At 35.4% G+C, this 23,127-nt stretch overlaps 1 protein-coding gene across 8 annotated transcripts; it reads right to left on the bottom strand.

Annotated features, from left to right (window-relative positions):
* Positions 1-2,503: 2,503 nt before the first annotated feature.
* LOC107863363 (phosphoglucomutase, chloroplastic) lies at positions 2,504-22,109 on the bottom strand. 8 transcript variants are annotated; one of them, XR_007053233.1, is made up of 24 exons: positions 21,647-22,087; positions 21,491-21,556; positions 21,215-21,259; positions 21,032-21,124; positions 20,810-20,862; positions 20,209-20,260; positions 20,066-20,134; positions 19,897-19,965; positions 19,574-19,696; positions 19,437-19,489; positions 11,563-11,641; positions 11,409-11,473; positions 11,261-11,328; positions 8,610-8,728; positions 8,457-8,531; positions 8,262-8,377; positions 7,714-7,855; positions 7,486-7,567; positions 7,361-7,407; positions 7,206-7,283; positions 6,767-6,872; positions 6,561-6,689; positions 5,574-5,615; positions 2,504-2,872 (listed from the first exon to the last, which is right to left on the bottom strand). XR_007053233.1 is itself a non-coding variant. In XM_016709247.2 (22 exons), the coding sequence occupies exons 1-22, from the start codon at positions 21,893-21,895 to the stop codon at positions 6,622-6,624; spliced, it is 1,917 nt and encodes a 638-aa protein (XP_016564733.2). In that variant the 5' UTR covers positions 21,896-22,109; the 3' UTR covers positions 6,236-6,621. The 8 variants fall into 8 exon arrangements, 1 of the variants encoding a protein (XP_016564733.2); XR_007053230.1 differs by having other exon boundaries at positions 5,579-5,615; XR_007053231.1 differs by lacking the exon at positions 2,504-2,872 and adding an exon at positions 5,164-5,419 and having other exon boundaries at positions 5,499-5,615.
* Between the last annotated feature and the right edge of the window lie 1,018 nt (positions 22,110-23,127).

Raw genomic sequence — 23,127 nt, 5'->3', positions numbered from 1 at the left:
TACTCCCCGCCACGGCTTCTTGCCTCATTAGTTTCACCTTTAGGATGACATAGTCCTTAGGGATCTTTCTCCGTTTCCTCTTTGTTAATAAACTTCTTAACATATTATTCTTCGAATAATTCCACTATAAAGTAACTAATATGAATTTATTTTATCATATCATGATTGTTGGGAATTATGAATTTAGCTATTCATAATCATAAATAAATATACCTATTCGGGTAGTTTTGTATTTCTGAAGTTTGTTCCTCCATAGCTTTTTCCATTGAAATATGTCTATTTAATTAACTGAGTAAAGTATTTGTTGTGGAATGGAGAGAATGTTTGCTTCAACGCATGAAGGCTTGCTTCTGCAATGCCTTCTGCTTTCTTTATTTATAGAACGAAAGGAACAATCTTTACATCTTTACATAAAAGCTATTACTAAAAAAGTCAAAAAGACTATAGGTCTAAAAATTTACCTACCCTAAAAAAGCTAAGAAAGGTCAAAATTTACATAAATGCTCTACATAATTGCTAACTTATAATCTTATCGCAAGACTAAAAAATCTATACAATAAATGGTCCAAATATCTTGTCTTCCGTTGATTCCGTTGTCGTATCTGCTATATCTCCATTATTGCTCCTTATCTTATCTTTCCAGCTGGCATTTTGTCTTTTTGATTTTTATTCTAGATGTACTTCTGGAATATTATTTTCTCCATTACATCTTGAACATTGATGATCTGGGTATTTGTGTCCAATTATTTTACAATATCTTGTTAGTAGTCCGTCTGAAATAAATCCTTTTTTAATTACTCTTGCGGTAGATTGTTTTTCTGGGTTGAGTAATGTCATTATCCATTGTCTGACATCCTCCATATCTGCTTGACGTAGCTCTTTTGAATTTGAGTAAATCATTTGATGATCTCTCGAATAATAGCTCCATATTGGGTTTCCATTAGTATAATTATTTGCTAGTTCTTGAATAATTGTAGCTAGTCCAATAAGTCGTTTGTTTGCGTAGAAGTCCGGTATCTCAATTCTGGGTATCTCCGGTTGCTGTGTAATATCTTCTGGTATGATCATATCTCTAGTTAGTCCTATCTTTACAACTTGTATAACTGGTTTTATTTCATCATATAGTATTTCTGCCGGTGCAGTATAACACTTTATATAAAATAAATTTCCTTTCGTTATTCTTTTGTAGGTGGTGAATATCTTGTATAATTCTTCCATAGATGTTAATTCTTCTCCGTCTTGGGTATATATGATGTTTAATAGTCCATAGTCAAAACAGATTTTTACTAGGCTTGGGTTAGTTTTGGGTAGTGCAATTAGTTTGTTATATCCTTGTAATTTTTGGGTTATATAGTTGGTATTTGGTTCTTTGATGTTTGTAGCTCTGGGGTTATGGTTTAGAAAGGTTTGTACTTTGTATATATTTTCTATGTATTTCTGGGCGGTGTAGTTGTAAACTTTTTTATCTTGGTTTAAGCTATCTCGGTATGTGTTAACTTGTGGGGGTATGAACAAGTGGTCTTTTTGTGTTTTTGGTGTAAATGGTTTTTCAAATATTTTATTCATATTTACATTCTGGTATCTTGGTTGATTAACTCCTTTGCTTGTACTTGCAGAAGTAGATTGATAAATGTTGTGGGTTTTATGGAGTGTCCCAACGTCTCCTTCTAGCTCTGGAACTTTAATGTCTTCCGATCGACATAGAAGAAAGATCTTAGAGCTTTAGATAAGATAAAAATCGAAAATGAAAGTTGAGGGAAAAGGAAGGGGGTCAATGGTTTTGTGAGTGGGAGTGAGGAGAGAGAAAATATTTTTGATATTTTATAGAAAGTGAGGTGTGAAAAGTATTTTAAAAAGACTTAAGGGTTGCCAACATCTTTTTTGTTTTTATACTTTAACCCATACCCCACAATTTTCTCTCAAACCCTAAAAAATTAAATAAAAAAGAAAATAATGTCTATTTTTTAAATTAAGTGATGAGTGTGTCTTTTTTATTAAATCTTGTCGAGTTTGCTTATTGTGAGATGGCATCAAACGGTATACAGTCATTTCCATTCAAGAACACACTGAAACTTTATGGCAATCAAATTGCTTTTATTGATTAAAAAGATCCCATCAGTTCCAAGTTTCTCAAATCAGAGTTATTAACTACACAGCAAAGGCACTACGTTGGAACAGCAGAGAAAACCCTTTTATTTTTGAAATGACATCAAATACTTAACACAGTCCTCTCCATTTAAAACTAAGCCGTAAGTAACGCTTCTGGCTGCCATAAATATTTTCTATAATTGGTCCAAAAAAGAAAAAGCTCCTTTACTAGAAAAGCATAAAACAGTAGTTCCGGGATAGGAGAGATCCGAGGAGACACAATATCTGATGAACTAGTTCATGTGTTTGAGTGCATGCTGCGCCATGATATCACTTGGGCGTATATTGGATTAGTAGTAGTTTTGTCTTCAAAGACTAGAGAGATTGAGAGATTCAAAAAAGACGAAAATGTTGAAACAAATGCAAGAGGGGGTGGTTTGCTCTTTCTTGTCCAAGTTGTACAATATTGATGTTTGATGATGGTGGGGACCATAATATTGGAAAAATACGATAGTGGAACTACATTATACACTATTATACACTAGAGAGAATAGTTGAATTGACCCTTTCCCATTACAAGTGCCGGATCCCCAGAAAATGCAAAGAGACTAGCAACCAGCAGCATGACCTAGCCATGTTCCTTTAGGAGAAAGTTGCAGCCATTAGGCTGAGATGGAACATCGTGGCGCTGATGGGACAATGTCCCCAGGAACTAATTTTACTATTATGCGGTCTCATATCATAACATCTTTAACCAGAGGCAAATCCAAGATTTGAAGATCACCTAATACCATCGAGAGCGGACGCATATTAGTCAAAGCGAAGTCACATGACACCACTGTCGGAAAATTTTATTATGCCCACATAGAATCAATACACTAACAGATAAATATGAATTGAATGACACTATGGCAAAGTTCATTGCGTGTTTGGATGGTCCGTGAGCGGCACCTTGCAAATTTGGAACTTGCTACCTATGCATTTTTAAGCATATTTAACCAGCTAAGAACGGAGGAAGATAATAAAGAAACTCGAGAAATACAACTGAAATTTGAACTCAAGTCATTACATCAGAGCAGAGTCACTGACCAACGAATTCGACCAATGCCGCCGACTGCTTTTGTGTTTAAGGGTGCCTAATAAAAATATATGATCATTTTTCAAGGTATATATACAGAGTTCTTTCCGAAGTTAACGACCGTTCACAGCCATGTAGGTCTGCCTCTGTCTCTAACCAGTTGGTTAAAGGATGTTACATTATTAGCATATATAAGGTAAATCTTTTTTCAAAAAAGAAAAAAAGAAAAAATAAAGAGGTTAAATCCTCAAATCACTACATCCAATTACGCAGGTTCTGGATTCACCAGTCACAACCCAAGAAAACTGAGGGAAGAGGTCGAGGAATTTTAACATGCATTAAATATGTATCGAACTCAAACTACAATGCAAAGGGAACCGGATAATATGTTTTATCCGTAGGATAAATTACACAAATCTTATATTTAAAAGACTATATTACATAAAATTCATTTTTTAACTTTACTGTTGATTCATATAAAAAAAACATCACATCCAATTTTTACTTCACCATTAACTCATTCAAGATTTCCTTCTCTAAAATATCTCCTTAATTATCAACAATTAAATCATCTTCCTTCCTGATTCTTTCTCTTCCATTAATGCTTAAATCATCTTCCTTCCTGATTTTTTCTCTTCCATTAATGCTTAAATCGTCTTCCTTCCGGATTTTTTCTCCTCCATTAAAGCATGCAGCTTTTTTTTTCCCTCTCCTAAAATCTCTCCCATTTAAAAAAATAAATAAAAAATCTATTGATACATATATAAATTTATTTAGTTATTCATACGTGTTTATTTTTTTAATGGTGATTCATATAAATAATAAATATGATATCATTATAGGTATTATGGTGATTCATACGATAGATACATTTTGTATGATTTTAATGGGTGATACATATGATATTAATGGGTGATACATATTGTATTATGGTGATTCATAGATGGTAGATATAATTATTTATTTTAATTATTGGGTGATTCATATGATATTAATGAGTGATATATATGATATTATGGTGATTCATATGGTAAATACAATTATTTATTTCAATTATTGGGTGATTCATATATATGGTATTTTGGTGATTCATATGATAGATACAATTATTTATTTCAATTATTGGGTGATTCATATGATATTAATGGGTGATATACATGGTATTATGGGTGATTGATATGTTGTTAATGAAAGGTAATGGTGTAGTCAGTATAGGAAACAAAAGTAGTAATATTTTGAAAAAAAGACTAAAAGCAGAATTGAAACATAATTAAAATTAAATCTTAAAAAAGCAGACTAAAATTAAAGATAATTAAATCTAAATTAAAACACCTAAATTAAATCTAAAAAAAGAGAAAAAAATTAGATATATTTTCTTAAATAAAAGAATACAATGAATAAAAGAGAATCTATTATTTCCTTAAATAAATATTTTGTTAGTTTCAAATGTATCACTTTTTTATATGTATCACCATAAAACATATGTATCACATTTCAAAAAATGGGGATAAAATGTAATTAACAAATAGTCGAAATTTTATGTAATATCACTTAAAGATTTAGGGATTCATGTAACCTTATCCATAACTCTTATTTTTATGCACTCAAAAGGACCAAGACCCGGATTTGCTTTAGACAATTTCTCTCTTCCAAAGCAATTTAACCTCAATTTTAAGACTACAATCATGCTTGTTTGAATGGAAAGGGTTGCATTACTCATATATCATTGGTATAGACTAAGTGCACACCCCACTGAGCTTAGCACCTAAAAATTTTTAAGGTGGAGGAAAATCCCATTTGATAATTGTTCACTTTGGCTGAACCTTGTATGTGTTTGATTCAACCAAATTAAACTCAACATTCTCTAAGGTGAAGTCATATAACCAATTCTTCAGACTTGCAAGTTGCAAGTTGGCAGAAATGAACCCACTTGCCAACCACACATTATAACCTGTAAATATTCCAGGAGTAAAATTCCCCGGCTTGCTACATGACAAGTTAAAGAACCTTTTCTATAACTTTTTTCAATTTTGGATAACTTTCAAACCTTCCCTGACAAGGTTACAGTGATCTATTGGAGGTAAACCCAGTCACAAGATTCCTCATCAATCCACAATATGAACCATGTCATTACTATGGAGCTAGTTGGAGCTAAAACTAGCTAAGGAATCTCCACTTATGCTTTCTAATTTTGATCCTCCTTTGCCTTATAGCTTTTTCACTTTTGGTCTGTCCTTTTTCAGAAGCTGGTACCTAGAAGAAAAAATTTATCAAGCTATTTGGAGGATAAGTTTGACCAACTATTCACCACAGACGAGCTTCAATTTTGTACCATTTTGAGTTACCTCATCAGTGAACTAGCTCCGTAGAACATATAATTAATACATAACACAACTTCATCGCGCACCTCACCTCATTTCTTCATGAGCGATCCTTTGTTCTATTTCATCTATTAAAGCAAAGAAAGCATTTAGGTTAGCAAGGAAATACGATCCCTTAACATTAATGCGGTATTACATGACTATCTTAAGCAAAGGTTGCTTCTGTATGGATTTTAAAAAGTTCTGGCATAACAGTATGTCTGGTCATGGTGTTTCTAACCTCATACTCCTATATTCTATCCAATATATCAAAATAACTACCACAAAAGCAAAATTTGATTAAATAAGTTCTCCCGATATAGTTTTTCTTTTAAGAAAAAAGGAAGCCACTCTTTATGGGAAGTGTTTATCTAGATATAGGATGATTAACCTTTCAAAGCATGGTCTTTAAAAATGCATAATAACACCAAGGAACAGATTTTAGTATATATAAACAATGAAGATGAAGATCAGACAGACAGATGACAAATCTCACAGGAACCATCCGAAATACATTAATCAATTTAGAAGGAACTCGAGTGAACCCACAAAGATGCCATCACCAACAGGCAGTACAAGGCATGGGAACAGTCACATTCTAGAATAAAATTTCTAGACAATATAACCTGTTATTTTGGCCAATATAGACTAAGCTGCCACGGAAGATCATAGTATGCATCATAATTACCGACAGTAGGAGTCCAAATAATGGAACCAAAAGTTAATTTTAACATAATTCAGAAAAGAAAAGGCAAAAGTTAAAGTCTCTTTTCTAATGTGGCGAAGAGAAGGCCATTAGTTAAAGGGCCAACTTATTACAAATTTAACAAAACTTCCCGGAAGAAAAAAGAATTCTAGTGCAGCAACATTCTATTGATTAAATACTTCAGTCATATGTTCTAATTTTCACTCAGATAATTATACATAATTTACATGATTTTAATTCTGGTCCTCAGAAGACTATTATCTATATGCAGCCAAATGAGGATGAACCATGCATCACGTAAAATTCAGGAACAAAGGAAGCGTCCAACCTACTACAACTGTCACAAGAAGACTTCCGTTAAGCAATTGTAGTTGCAGATATCTATGCCCTTATGTTATGACAGTTGGCTTTTCTCTTCCTGTGAAATCCTTTAGCTTTGATATGGAAAGAGCGAGATCTGCAAAAGATATCTAGATAAATTTTCAAGGAAATGGGAATGTTTCATAAGTTGACCTCATAGATGAACAGTCTAACCTATCAATGGTTTCAACGCAATTTGAGCATCCATATCGTGTTTGGATACATCTGGCTCAAACTGTTCAATATATATTCTGACTGTTGCACCAGCAGATCCAGTACCCTGTAAAATAGAGATCTCCAATTGATTCCACTTGATAAACTACAGCATGCAGTTTCCAGATAAAATAGAAGAGAATGGTCATAAAAACCCACACAACATAATAAGGTACTAGTTCCTCCATGTCATTTGAACGTCTCAGTTGACCCTTTAACACGCTTTTCAAGATGAAACTTGATAGAGGCTAAATGAGTTAGAAATTAATTATATGGATTTTTTCGGAGTATTTTAAAAAATATGGATTACGGTGCTACAAACAATCTAATTTCATTTATCTAGACTTCCTATTATACCACTCCTATTTTCAGAGATTTAACATAAGGAGCCAATACAGACCGAAAGTCGAAAGATGATGCGGGACCCGTCACTGAAAACAAACCGAACCCCCTGTTTGGATGCGACACTTCCATCAACCTGAGAATGCACAACAACTAATTAAAATTTTCAGGAAAATAGTTAGACATGCATTTCTAAGAAATCTCAGAACTTACTGGATCAGTATAGGCGAAGTCATCAGCAAAATCTAGGATGTAACTTCCTGTAGGAGAACTTCGTTGCTTAAAGAACTTAAAATGCTGTGAATCTTGATAAATTTAACTTTTATATGAGAACTTACCATACTTATCACCAGCCTTGCTTTTAGAAATCAAATCCCGAAGATATTCGACCATGTTATTTGCTCCTTCTGATTCACATTCCTGGTCAGAAAATTATGACAAAGTGTTGCAATTAATCATCTGTCCCATCAAGCAATCCACAAATCACTTCAGAAGACAAACTAAAACTAACTGCAAAAAGGTGTTTAACAGACACAAAAAGTGTACACATAACAAAATGTGCTTGCCTCGTAGTCATATCTCGAAAAGAAGTTCCTTCCATAAGTGGCCCAGTGCTCCTTCACAACATCAGCAACAGAAACCAATTTCTCCCCTGATTTTTTGTCCTTGTTCCAATATGCAAGTATTGAAAGCCAAGCTAAAACAGCCCTGTCAGTTACCAAGTTCAGAAGTTAAGACCACAGAGTTGATAGCTGTTATACTGAGCTAAGGTTTACAATGTACCAAAGAGGAGAATGAGAAGAGCAACAATTCATTTGGTGATACAGATTATAAGAAGAATCTCTCAAGGACGAGTAATATCCACTGGCATTATTTAAGATGAAATGGAAGAGTAACCAACAGCAGATTCACAGAATGAGGATTCAAAGAAGGGGTACAATCAACAATACCATCATTATATTACTAACAATATAGGAGATAGATGTTCTCATACTTATTTGCCTTTGTGCCACAGCATCAAAATGGGGCAAGGAAATGAACATATCCGAAGAAATGTACCCGATTTGATAGTCACAAACTACTTAAAGAATCACTTGTAAACATGTAAACATACCATATACCATCTTTTTCACGGATATGGTCAGAACCAGTCCCAAAACTTTCTTCGCCGCAGATTGACAATTTTCCAGCATCCATTAGATTACCGAAGAATTTCCAACCAGTTGGCACCTGAGGGGCATAACTTTAGAAGTATAGTTGAAGAGTGCAACATCATCAAAAATTAAAGAAACAGTAACCAAGTTCTAACCTCAAAAAAGGGGAGATTTAGCTTTTGGGCAACGCGATCTAGAGAACCACTAGTGGGCATTGATCGAGCCAAACCCTACAAAATATACAGGTCAAATTTGTGATGCGCAAGGACCAAAGCCAGAGGTGCATAAAAGGCTTGAGTGCTTCAGACCTTGGGTCCGGACTGGAAATATGGAATAGCATCTTGGGCATTGGCAGCAATAATTGCAACAGAATCAGATGGAGTAACAAAAAAGCTTCTTCCAAGAATCATGTTTCTATCACCATCTCCTGTGTAAGTGCACAGGTGAAAATCAGACTTTGGTTTCCATAAGACTTTCTTATTATTTAAGATATGAAAAACAGAAACAAGTTAACGCAGCTCTCTTAACTTACAGCTAGGAAATAGATAATTAGGGCATAATAATTTAAGTAAGCTGACATGAAGCTCAAGACAATTCATCATTATGTTTCTTTCCATCCCTCAATATCGTCCACCTTGTTTCTACTTTCGTGTCAACATGTACAGCAATAAATCAAAATTATGCCAGATTTGGATTCATGCCTGCTTTACCTTCATGCTGACGGGGTTTGAACTACACACTCTTTCCCCTTTCTGATTACAAATGAGCTTCAACAAGCACAAATGGACTTCAATTCTACTTATCGTACTGACATCCTTAAGGAGTTATTCCAAACTAAACACCTGACACACAAATCTTAGACTAATTAGAATTCCTATTTAGGTTTTCTAATGTGTGAATACATCTTTCTGCTTTGCATTTTTCTGCATAGAGAATCACAAGCCCCATAAGAGAGGCTCACTATTCAAACAAATCAAGATAAGATTTCAAGAAAAAACAGAATTCATAACAATATAGCAAACAGAAATAGCAAGAGGACATGCATGGTGAAGTGCTATGGGAACTGCTGTAGAAGACACTGCATTCGATTGCTAAGTAAAAACCTTTACAAGGCATTATCTACTAACATTGCAACAACGGATGCACATCATAAATTATGCGGCCAACACATTCCACCACCAATCACTGAAAAACTCAAATTAAAAATAAGTTAATCCATCAACTAAATTTGTGCACATGCTTCAATATTTATGCTTAGGTAGAATTTGCGCGACACAACCATGCAATGAGCAAAGTGTAAACTATTACTTCACCTTTTACTAAACTTAGGTTATACCCGTGTGATTCGTGGGCTTTGAATTTGATGCACAACCAAATCAATATATTCTGGGTGTAATTTTCTTTTCCAGCAAGCAATCTGAGACCCTCAAATCAAAGGGAATATGTTGTGAGGCCTCAGGTAAGAGCACCATTTTTCAATACTCAATAGTTGAGGCGGATCCAGGATTTGATGTGTATGAGTTCCTATAGAACCTCAAACTAATATACAGTAATAGCTTGTTCACAGTCGAATATTTATAGATGTTCAGTGAACTTCTTAATACGTATACAGGACCTGGGCAAAAGATACTGGATTCACATGAACCCACAAATTACAAGCTAGATCTGCCTATGTTGAAGTTGATAACCCACAAGAAAATTCTCCATGATTTTGTTATTGGAATGGAATTCAAAGGTGTCTCAAATTAAATCCTAATCCCTTCCCCAGGCCAACGAACCTCTTTTCCTGAGGATACAACAAAGGATAATACTAGTCATACTTTTCACTTCCAATATCTCAACATTTTAATAAGTTCCATGAGATGTTGAAACAGGAAGCTTCCATTTTTCGTTGTCTCATGGAAAATTCAAATAAAAAGTTAGTTCCTGATAGTTTCGAAGTACCTAAAGTCGTACATGCCGCAGGAATCCCTGGTGTCTATTGTTGGTGGGAGGTGGTAGGTATCCCATGGATTTAATTGAGGCGTGCTAAAGCTGGCCCAAACACCACGGTTATCCAAAAGAACTAAATTAAAGAACATGCAAAAAATTTGGTTAGACTCCAATTTTTATCTGTCACATAAATTGGATCAGAGGGAGTAACATACATTGGGCCCGTATATATATATATATAGGTAAGTATATAATATGCATATGTATGTATACTGTGTGTATATTAGTATAAAGTACACACTACATATACACTCTGCACACATTTTGTAAGCTAGATGGTCCAAGTGTGAAGGTATGGTATTTAACTTGCATGAAATTTAAGAAATTAAATCAGAATTTGGACATCTAAGCCGAATAGATGCGAAGTACCAAAACTTTTCCTTCTATATGGTGGTGGTCAAGGTCAACGTGTTTTTTTTTTTTCGCTCCTAACAAAAAAAGAGTGAACTATATCAAGTGGGTACTAACTCCTAACAAGTCGACTCATTAAGGGTAAATGAGAATACACAAATTAAATAGTATGCAGAAAAGGAGAAAATGGACCATTCTTTCTAAGGGAGACTAAGACTACAACAACATACCCAGTGTATTCCCACAAAGTGGAATCTGGGGAGGGTAAAGTATACGCAGTCATTACCTCGGATGAAGTAGAGAGGTTGTTTCCGATAGACCCTGGCTCAGGACACTAATATGACCATTAAATGGAAAAGAGATATTGCCAAAAAAAAAAAAGGTGTCATTTAAGTAGGATTTTTACTGTCCTTGTTTTCCCCTGGTATCTTTTCATTTCAGAGATTTTGGGTTAGGGTGGGAAGATGGCTTCTAACTTTGATTCTCTTTTCTAATTATTTTCCTTTCATATAAGAATCAATAAACTTTGAACTTCAAGGAGCATATTATATATGTTCTCCGATTTATTGAAAGACAACTCTGGTGAAGTGTTGCGGCAGAATGGTTTTGAGCATACCATCGCTTGCAGCACCAAAGTCAGGTCCATTCTCTCCATACAGGATATTCACCAAATCCTCAGCATACCTTCACCAAAATAACTAAAATATATTAGTTCTTTTCAAGAAGTTAAAGCACATCTACTTCAACAGATACTCATTTCTTACGTAAGGTTAGGATCTGGATGACCATGTCCAAAATCTTCCAGTGGCACTCCATTTGCAATAGACTCCTACACAATATACATAGATGATAACGCTATAACAAGGAACATGCAAGATAGTCCAATAGCTAAAGAAAAAAACTCCAAGGCATACATACAAGGCTAGCTCCAAGTTTGTCAACAAAAATGGGCTTTGCATAAGCCCCTGTAACTGCATGCATGGCATCAAATACAAACCTGTCAGCAGCATCAGACGTTAACAAGGCATAAGCATGAGCAGGGATATCTGAGGAAAGGAAGGATTCAAAAAATATATATATGGTCCTTCAGTGTAAGCCCATTTTACTAAGCATTGAGGAGAACTTATTAAGTGATTTCTTTCTGGTCATTTTACTAAGCGTAAGCTTATCTTACTAAGCATTGAGTAGATTTATTAAGCAAGAAATCCATAATTTATTATGTTTGTACAAAATGCATTACCTACTGAATCGCATTTGAACTGGTACAGTCGGTTAAACAGTGATTTCTTTGTGGTCAGTCAACATGGATTTCCTTCCTTTATTTTTGCGTGTATGTGGGGTGATGTGTTATACAAAGACAAACAGCACAAAAGATAAAGTAACTAAGACCTACATGACCATAGAAGAATGCAATCATCATTTACTGATAATAATTCGACTTCATTTGCTTTAACAAATTGCTAACACAACTAAACTTAATTACCCCCACCCCAGCCCAAGAAACCAGTTGGAGACACAAGTCGAGACCCCAGATTTGCTAGTGTCTACTCGGTAAAGTTCTACTCATGGGTGAGAACTATTTTCTTGAACAAATTGTCAAGATAAAGAAGCTGAGAGGAAAACTTAGACCTCGAACAAATTGGAAAGAAATTGAGTTTTACCAAATGTACCAGATTACCAGAAGGACGGAAGAGGAGGGTATAAACATCTATATTTATCCTATGTTTCCTCGGTTAAATGGCCTTTCAAAGACATTAGGGTGTCTGGTTTAAGCACAAGTTGTGCAGGGTAGTAGTAAAGGGACTAATAATGCATGGGTTGTAATGTGGAGAATATTTCTTGTTGAGTATTTGGTTCGTTGTATTAAAAATCAGATATACGTGATATAATTAAAACATGTGGTTATTATTTAAATTAAATAAAATTGAGTTTACTGAAAGATTGTATAAGGGGTTAGAGGAGAAAGGCGGGGAGAAAAGGTTGTTTAGGCTTGCCAAGGTTAGGGAGCAGAAGGGTCGTGATCTGGACCAGGTGAAGTGCATTAAGGGGGAGGATGACAGAGTTTTGGTAGAAGACGCCCTCATTAAGAAAAGATGGCAGTCACATTTCCATAGGCTCTTGAATGATGAGGGGGACAGAGGTGTTGTGTTAGGGGAGTTGGAGCTTTCCGGGGAGTGTCACGACTTTGGCTTTTGTCGACGTTTTAAGGTAGAGGAGGTCAGTGAGGCTATTCCCAAGATGCGAAGGGGCAGGGCGACGGAGCCCGATGAGATTCCGGTGGATTTTTGGAAGTTCTCTGGTGGGGCAGGTTTGAGGTGGCTGACCAACTTGTTTAACAATATTTTCAAGTCAGCAAAGATGCTTGAGGCGTGGAGATGGAGCACGATGATTTCCTTATAAAAGAACAAGAGTGACATTCAGAGTTGCAACAACTACCGGGGTATTAAGTTGTTGAGTCATACAATGAAGATTTGGGAGAGGGTGGTGGAGCGAAGGTTGAGGAAGATTGTGCCTATTTTGGAGAATCAATTTGGTTTTATGCCTGGTCGCTCCACGACTGAGGCAATTCACCTTGTGTGGAGACTGGTAGAGCAGTATAGGGAGAGGAGGAGGGATCTTCACAAGGTGTTTATTGACTTGGAAAAGACGTATGACAAGGTACCTAGGGAGGTTCTTTGGAGATGCTTGGAGGCGAGAGGGGTCCCTGTGGCGTACATCAGAGCGATTACGGACATGTATGAGGGGGCGAAGACTCCGGTAAGGATAGTGGGAGGAGATTCTGAGCATTTCCCGGTCTTGACAGGGTTGCACCAGGGATCAACTCTTAGTCCGTTTTTATTCGCTTTGGTGATGGATGTGTTGACGCGGAATATACAAGGCGAGGTACCTTGGTGTATGCTTTTCGCGGATGATATAGTTTTGATTGATGAGTCGCAACAAGGGGTTAATGATAAGCTAGAGGTTTGGAGACAAACTCTGGAGTCTAAAGGTTTCCGGTTGAGCAGGAACAAGACAGAGTACTTGGAATGCAAGTTTAGTGACTCGAAGCGCAAGGAGGAGGTGGTCGTGAAGTTGGATTCTCAGGCGGTTTGCAAGAGGGGTAGTTTTAAGTATCTCGGGTCTATGATTCAGGGGAATGGAGAGATAGATGAGGATGTCTCTCACCGTATTGAGGCTGGTTGGATGAAATGGAGGCTTGCTTCAGAAATTTTATGCGATAAAAAGGTGCCCCCAAGCTAAAAGGCAAATTCTATAGAATTGCAATCCGGCCTGCTATGTTGTATGGAGCGGAGTGTTGGCCGGTTAAGAATTCTCATATCCAGAAGTTGAAAGTGGCAGAAATGAGGATGTTGCGTTGGATGTGTGGTTTCACAAGGGCTGACAGGGTTAGGAATGAAATTATTCGGAAAAAGGTGGAAGTGGTATCTGTGGAGGATAAAATGCGGGAAGTGAGGTTGAGATGGTTTGGTCATGTGATGAGGAGGGGTACGGATGCCCCAGTTCGTAGGTGTGAGAGGTTGGCCTTGAAAGGTTTCAAGTGGAATAGGGGTAGACCGAAGAAATACTGGAGAGAAGTGATTAAACGTGACATGGAGCAGTTACAGTTGACTGAGGACATGACCCTGGATAGGAAGATATGGAGGAAAAACATTAGGATAGAGGGCTAAGGGTGTGGATGAGTCATAGTCAGTAATTAGGTGGACGTTGGTGTCCTTTGTTTGGCAATGTACAATGTTTTGTGGATGTCGTACCTATGTTATTTTATCAGGTTCTATGCTTTTGTATACTGCCTTGCATCTTGAGCCGGGGGTCTATCGGAAACAACCTCTCTTCCTCTTTAGGGGTAGTCGTATGGACTGCGTACACTCTATCCTCCCCAGACCCCACTTTGTGGGAATATACTGGGTTGTTGTTGTTGTTGAAAAATTGAGTTTACCATTATACCTCAGACCTTTTGTAACAAAATTTTGCTTACAAGATTCCATTCCAATCCTTAAGAAAAGAAATTGAATGGAAAAATCCCGTGAAACAAAAAGAGCAAGACCCTATCATTCCTCATAAACCTTGCAGAATCCCATAACTTCCCTTTCTAATATATAAATTAATCTCAATTTGTTGGGTCTTAGTCACCAAAAAAAAAAAAAAGGAAAAGGAGCTCAAGTTGGACGTGAATCAGTTCGAGTTACCATGGGAAGCCATTCACAACTTAATATTCTGGTTAGGACCATTATTGAAGCTTTTTTTTGGCCTTATGTGAAACATAAGAGAAGGTGCCTTGGTGCATGTTATTCACAGATTATATAATACTGATTGACGAGACACAAGGTGGAGTTAATAGGAGGCTGGAGCTTTGGAGACAAATCTTGTCATCGGAAGGTTTCATGTTGAGCAGGACCAACTAAATACATAGGCTGCAAGTTCAGTGATGTAACTTATGAAATGGACGTGGAAGTGAGGCCTGACACACAAGTCATTCCCAAGAGAGTAAGTTTCAACTTTCAAGTACCTGGGCTCAATAATCCAAGGTAATGAGGGAGATCGGTGATGATATCACACATCATATCATGGTGGACGTTGAAATGAAGTCTCGCATTCGGCGTCTTGTGTGATAAGAATGTGCTACTGAGGGTTAAAGGTAGTTCTACGGAGTGATGGTTAGACGACTATGTCATATGGGCGGAGTCTCCAAGAGTTTCTTCTTATTCCATTTCTGTTACTATTTTCTGTTTCTAGCACTTTGATTAGCGTATTATTCTTTGGAAGTGACTGTTACGTTTTTAGTATGTGTTTTATGCTTTCTTTAGCATTTTGTATTGACTTCTTCACTCTTATTGTTTCTTTTTGTCCGAATTATTTTGTAATGCTTTTACTTGTGCCGCGATTCTACCAGAAACAGCCTCTCTACCTTGTAAGGGTAAGTCCTGTGTACACACTACCCTTCCGAGACCCCACTTGTGGGATTACATTGGGTATGTTGTTGTTAAATGAGTGGAGGGTTGGCCAGACATAGGAGTTAACTCCTATGACCATAAGATAAATGTAGTAGAAATAAGGGTGTTGAGATGGACGTGTGGGCATAACAGAAGAGATACAATTAGAAATGAAGACATTCCGAACACGATGAGAAAGGGCCCCGTGGTGGACAAAATGCCGAAAGTGAGACTGAGATAGTTCGAGCATGTAAAGAGAAGAGGCACAGATGCTCTCATAAGGAGGTGTGAGAGGTTGGCCATGGTAGGCCTGAGAAGAGGCAGAGGTAGGTCAAAAAGTATGGGAAAGGTGACTAGGGACATCACACAGCTTCAGCTCAGCGAGGACATGACCCTTGATAAAAAGATAAAGAGTTTTGAGAATTAGGGTAGAAGGATAGTAGGTAGTCTCAACTTATTTCCTTTTCATACCATGAGTACTAGTAGTATTCTTGTAATTTCTTATTTGCGTAAACAAGAATGGGAGTCTATCAGAAACAACATATTCATCACCTACTTTAAATTTATTCAAGGAACTAATCTTTTTTTTTTGACAACCGATTCAAGGAACTACGCTTATCCTTGAAATATCCAAATTTGTATAATAACTTTAATAAGTAAATCTACCTTTAGTTTGGTTTCTGAAATTGTCTTTTTCTCAACTTGCTCAAGGGGAGGCTAATGAAACCTTTGCTTTAGGCCCCCAAAAAATTGAGGCCTCAAATTTTTTAATCAATTGTGAACTTTATGATTTTATTTTCAACAACATACCCAGTGTATTCCTGCGAGGTGGGGTCTGGGGAGGGTAAAGTGAACGCAGTTCATACCACTAGCTCCGATGAAGTAGAGAGGTTGTTTCCGATAGACCCCATACTCAGGACAAATAACGGTATAACAAACATAAAAACATAAACAAATAAAAATGAACAATAGAATGGGATAACACTACGACTGGACTTATTTTGGTTCAAATCGGAAAAACCGAAAAACCAAATCAAAACTTAATTTTGCTTTCGGTTTTTCGGATCAATTTCGGTTTCAAATTTTAGATATTCGATTAAACGGTTCGATTTTCAGTTTTTTCAAAAAAAAAATTAGGTTAAACCGAAAAATCGAAGTTACAGAAATAATATATATATATATATATATATATATATATTATTTATACTAGTTTAATCCACACGTGCCTTGCGGTTTGATTATTTAAAATTAAAGATTTTTAATAAAGTGTAAAAGTTCAAATCAGTTTTCAAAAATCTTTCACACCTTAATATAATAATGTAAAGATAAACATATGCACATATGTATTTTACCACCAGAAATTTCAAGTGGTTGACGGATCATCACTTTTGCGTTTGCCATATAGTTTCGCTTTCCCTTGTCGCCACAGGCTAAGAGAGACGCATCAATTTGAACCATATTTGTGTTACGATTATTTTTACATATATATATATATATACTTAAAATCTTTCCGTATTTTTAAAGTTAAATTTTAACAAAATCATTGATTACATTCTTATTAAGTTCTTAAAATTTTTAAAAATCTAATACTTCTTAAATTTTTCTTATTCTAACAGTTTTATATTTATTTCTAGATTTTTCAAATATTCTTAAAATCAAATTTAGTTGATTTAGAATTCTTAAGCTAATGGAAAAGTATTAGTTGTCATTAATTTTGATGACTTCTAATAAGAAAAAGTTTTTACCATAAATATATTTAAATAATTTCAACTCTTAACAACAACAACATACCCAGTGTATTCCCACCTAGTGGGGTCTGGGGAGGGTAGAGTGTACGCAGACCATACCACTACCTCAGGAGAAGTAGAGAGACTGTTTCCGATAGACCCCCGACTTAGAACAGATAACAAACACAAAAGATAAATGCATATAAACTAGTAAGGTACGCAAGACAAACTAACAGTAAAACAAACACAAAAGATAAGTGCATATAAACCAGTACGGTATGCAAAATAAACTAACACCGCTAGCCATGAACAAGAAACTCCAGACACAAAGGAGCGCTCCCTAACTATTACCGACGCACTCCCACCCCCTAACCCTCTACCCTAATCCGCGTCCTCCACACCTTCCTATCAAGGGTCATGTCCTCCGTAAGCTGTAACTGCTCCATATCATGCCTAATTACCTCCCTCCAATATTTCTTCGGTCTACCTCTACCTCTACCTCCAATAATTTCAACTCTTAAATTAGGAAAAAATAGTGAAATTCTGATAACTTCTAATAAGGAAAGATTTTACCATAAAAATTTTTTAATTAATTTTCAACTCTAAAATATTAGGAAAAACTAGTGAAAAAACGATTTTGTCTAAAGCAAAGACTTTTAATGAAGGGCAAAAAGTTCAAACAATATTTCTAAGGCCCTTCACACTTTTAATATATTATAGATTATAGATTATAGATATAGATATAGATTATAGATAGATATATTCAATATAAATATAATATATAATAAGTAACCCAAACCATCAAACGTCTTACGAGTTACGAGTTATGTCTCTAACCCTAAGTGTTCATTTCAACACTGATTCTTGACTTGTTTCAGGCTTTCAGCGGCATCTCGAGGAGACGAGACAACAAGTATCGAGTTTCTGGCTGCAGTTATATATTATGTTAAACTTGTGGTTATTTCATTTAATTTCATGTGTGTTGAGTTATTCATATTTGGAAGCGAAAAATAGGTTTGAAAACAATCATTTTTTTAGAAAAATCACCAATTTTAAATGCCCAGTCATGACAAAGAAGAAAGGCTCACTACTTTAATCTTCAAAATAGAAGTAAAAATCTGAAATAGCCGAACCAAATTTGTATAAATTGAACCAAAGCGAATTTCTTTCTATTTGGTTATGATTGCCGTTTACGTCAATCTGAAAACCGAAAAATTGAACCAATCTTAAACAACCAAACCGAACAAACCAAATCTCCACCCTAGATAACAAACCACTAGATAATAAGAAAACAAGACACTCACGAAGTAGTACCATAAACTATCTATCTGAAATCACAAACATCGCCAAAACACCACGAAGAAGAAACTATAAGACACATGCATAGCACAACGACTACAGACATAGCTACACACCAATCACTCCTTCCTACTAGTAAGGACGCGCTCCTATCTACGAACTCTCTACCCTAATCCGCATCCTCCATACTTTTCTATCAAGGGACATGTCCTCCATAAGCTGTAACTACTTCATGTCACGTCTAACTACCTCCCCCAAATACTTCTTCGGCCTACCTTTACCCTATCTGAAACCATCCATAGCCAACCTATCACACCTCTGAACTAGGGCATCTGTGCACCTCCTTATCTATGATTTTATTTTCACTTAAGCAATATAAATTTAGATAATAATAAAAAATATAAAAAAACTCTATAGATAAAACTTCTTTATATTAGATAATATTTTAGAATTTTGAATTAAACTACTCACATCTTCATATAAGTATATAAAATTTTATACAACTATCATCCTACAAATCTCCTTAAGGTTGTAAACCACTTACTTTTAATAATCGACTATAAACAATTACAATAGCCCTTATGCTTCCTCCCCGACGCTAATGATGTGCTAACCCATGTTGTGAAAGAAATTAGATAAATTTAGATATATGACTAGAAGTGAGTAATACCAGTAACAGACAGACATTTGGTGAACAATCTAACAAATATCATTATAAAACTAGGGAGAAATAAAGTTCGAGAAATGTCCAGGGAAAATATGATATAGCAAATTAAAAATATACAAACTGCACAAAAACAATGTTTCATAACAGGAGAGGCATAAAATAACACACCTGAAATCTGGTCGTGAAACAAGACTTTGAATGAGTGAAAAATCAAATACATTCTGCACGTTATCAGTTAAGTTATATATACGTATCATGAAGTTCATTTTAAAAAATTTGGAAATTTCAAAATTTTAGTCACTCACCTCCATTAGCTCCAAATAATCAGCCACAGGGTCGACCACCTCCACACTAAAATTTCCACATTTTGTAACTCCAAGTTGAGAAAGATCAACATCAGAAATGTCGGCAATTTTTATTTCAGAAATCTGTATAGCCCTTAAGAAACAAGGAAGTCAGATGTCGAATCATTTACTAATGAACCATAACAATTTCTTATAGTTACCTACATTATGAATTTTTATGCATATATAACAGTAAGAACCTTGTGTTGAATCATAGCTACATTAAGTCTTCTATTGCAGAATAAGCATAGCACATTATTTAGTACAAGCTGATGGAATCATACAGAAAGGGTGTTTCCATAGATCTTGTCAGTGATTGATTCAGGTGCTGGTTGGCCACTGCTGTAGTTGAACTGGAAAAAAGGAAACGATAATCTGAAATGCTAAGTTCTTGAAATATCATATTTAGAGAGGTTAAACATCACAAAAAGTCACAGCTGACTAGAAATATACCTTGATACCCCAATCATATTCGGGACCACCAGGGTTATGGCTTGCACTCATTATAAAGCCACCATTTGCCTATGAATTAACTTGAAGTGTAATTCAAAAATAGCAAAGAGAAAGCAAATAAGAAAATTAAAACGGAATGCCACCTTTCTCTTTCGTATCACAGCAGACACAGCTGGAGTGGACAGTATACCATCCCTGCGAAACGGAGATTCTTCATCTATACATTCAACACTACTTTATTTTTTCTTTTTTGGATAAAAAACAAAAATATGCATGAAACTATGCCAGGAAAGCTTAGATTAAAATTAGAAGGATATGGGCTCCCAGAACAAATATCATTATGAAGTATCATCAATAAGGATTGGTTGCAAGAAGAGATGGCTCATGGAGAACATAAATTGACAAGGCAATAAAAAGTAATACCACATATAAAGATTGAGAAACAGGATTTCCATCTTCATGAACACACAAAACTAACTTATACAGTACAAATTAAAAAGTGAGTGGCAGGACAAAATTTCATAGTGCAGCGAGTAAGAAAAGTAGGGCCAATGAATGTATTGTAGTTAAAATGTTCTTCTTTTGAAAGATTATGCTTTTATTAACATTGGCAAAGCAAGGAAACAGAAAATAGTAAATTGAAAAACGAATAAAGCAATAATATGAATAAGAATGAAATTTGAAAAACTAATTCAAGATATGATCAACATCTGGATTGCTAGAAGTGTAATTTGGGACACTCACTTGCCAACCAATATTTTACCAACACTGTTGCCCGCAGCAATTTTAATGATTATCTGCATTGTAGCTTAAGATACATTAGAGTTCCGAAAACCTCAGATAGTCTTCAGGAATCTAGATACAAATAATAAAGCAGTCTGGTGCACTAAAGCTCCTGCTATGCACAAGGTCTAGGGAAGGGCCCAACCATAAGGAATCTAGATACACATGAAACACAGAAATTACCTGTGCAGCTTCTCGATTGAAATATCGACCATCACCTCCTAAGACCAAGAGTCCATCCTTATAATCCTCTAATGGCAAAGAATTAAACAATGCCTGTATTGAAAGATCACAAAACAATTGCACAGAATTGAATACACTTGGAATTCAATATCACTACAAGTTGAGATAATAAGAGAACCACACCTGTATCCAATTGGCAAGGTAATTTTCCTGCATAAACACTTTAACCTACAGACAAAAAAGAAGCAAAAGTAATCAAAAGGAACAGTATGCATTAAGAAATTAAATCAAAACAACAACAACAACAATCCCAGTGTAATCCCACTAGTGAGGTCTCGAGAGGGTACGTAGCATTACCCCTCCCTACCTCTAAGAGGTAGAAAGGCTGTTTTTGATTGACCCTCAGCAACCCTCCTCCAATATGTACTTGGGACCAGTAATGAGAACGGGAGAGAGCACCTTTTTGCGTAGACCACTGGTACCGGTCTTTTGACCTTCAATAGGTTTTGTAGGAATTGAATTAATCTGCGATTTCAAACAAATCAAAACCAATTTGAGATTAAATGGCATAAAAATCTACACATTATATAGAGAGAATTGGAAGGAATTAGAGACCTTGAGACCCTGGGATTCGGCGAGCGTTGTAGAAGGAGATGATGGAGAGGAAGAGGAGGCATTGACAACGAAAGGAGCATGTGTAATTGTCCTGAAAGAGTATTTGAAGGATGCCAATTCGGGGGGAAATGAGAAGGATTTAAGGTGACGACGATGATGATGATGATGATGATGATGAGAGGAACTATTCCTACACAACAACGATGGGGTTGAAAGCCTAGTTAATGTAAATGCACTTTCCATCGCCATATCTCTTGTTACAGAAGAGGCAAGGAGTTTAATTCCAGTATCAGGAGCACGTAGGGATTTGCTGGTGGGTGTATTTTTTAAAATCTAGAAAGGTTTAATGGAATTGCATTACTGCCACATGCTTTTCTGGTTTTCAGATTTTCCCGACTTATCGGCACAACTTCTTATGGCTCATGTCACCCGCTTCACGTGAATTTCCTCTTTTTTCTCAATTTAATTAAAATTAATATTTGCTCATTAATGAAAATATAGTAGTAGTATCCAGGCTTTGAAATTTGATTCGGAATTGTGATTTTAAATACAGTAATATTGTAAATTTAAAATCTTTTAGAAGTAAAAATTTGATCCATAAATATCATTGCTTAATAATGAACGCATTAACAGACATTGAAATGTGATTTGGAATTGTGATTTGAAAGTACAAATTTGATTCATAAATTTATTTTTTATAGAAAAAAAAAAAGGTCTCATGCTTTATCACAAATATATTATTTATATCATATAAAGGAATTCTATTAAAATCTAGTTAGTTTTATTATTATTGACTAGTGAATTTTTATAAAATTATGTGCATTTGAAAAAATTTTAATCATATATTTATTTATAAAAGGAACATGAAGATATGAAATTTATCAATGCGGTCGCTTTAATTAGGATATTCTTATATCTTATTTACGAGCTAGCTCATCTGATAAGATTGTACAAGAATTAAAGAAATTTTGACAATTTTTCCAACTTGTTGGATATTTATATTTACGAGAAAAAAATATAATTAAGAAATTCAAATTATATATCCAAACAACGTCGACTTCAACTTCAAACTTCAAACGAATCTGATTTCAAGTCATGTCCAGATGAAGCCTTAGTAAGATAAAACTTTTTGTTGAATAGTAAATATATCAGGTAGAATTTATTTTCTAAATTAAATTATTTTTAGTATTGGGGATAGAGTGTAAGGAAAATGGAGAGCATATTACAAGGTGGGAATCGAGCCCTCACTAATATGATAAAAATTATTGTAGCCAACTAACTAAGTTATTAAGATTCTCCAAGTTAATCTTTTTCAACTCACAAGAACAACATGCCTAGTGTTGTTTCACAAGGCAGAGTCCAGCGAGGACAAAGTTTATTTAAACTTCACAGCTACCTTAAGGTAAAGTAGGTGTCCCGATAGATCGTTGGCCTAAGAAAAAATTCTAAAAAAAATAATAAAAGTACAAGAGACAATAAGT

Source organism: Capsicum annuum, chromosome 3 (genome assembly GCF_002878395.1).
Source record: "Capsicum annuum cultivar UCD-10X-F1 chromosome 3, UCD10Xv1.1, whole genome shotgun sequence".
NCBI lineage: Eukaryota > Viridiplantae > Streptophyta > Magnoliopsida > Solanales > Solanaceae > Capsicum > Capsicum annuum.
Note: the sequence above shows the minus strand (reverse complement) of the source record. Positions and strands in the feature narration are given on the sequence as shown.

Bases quoted from the DNA above. Each gene is read 5' to 3' on its own strand.
- LOC107863363 (XM_016709247.2), bottom strand. From the start codon at position 21,895: ATGGCGATGGAAAGTGCATTTACATTAACTAGGCTTTCAACCCCATCG. The intron at 7,568-7,713 runs GCAAGCACATTT...TTTTCTGACCAG, and splicing joins TTTCGAGATATGACTACGAG to GAATGTGAATCAGAAGGAGC. The intron at 7,408-7,485 runs GTAAGTTCTCAT...GTTCTCCTACAG, and splicing joins CAAGGCTGGTGATAAGTATG to GAAGTTACATCCTAGATTTT.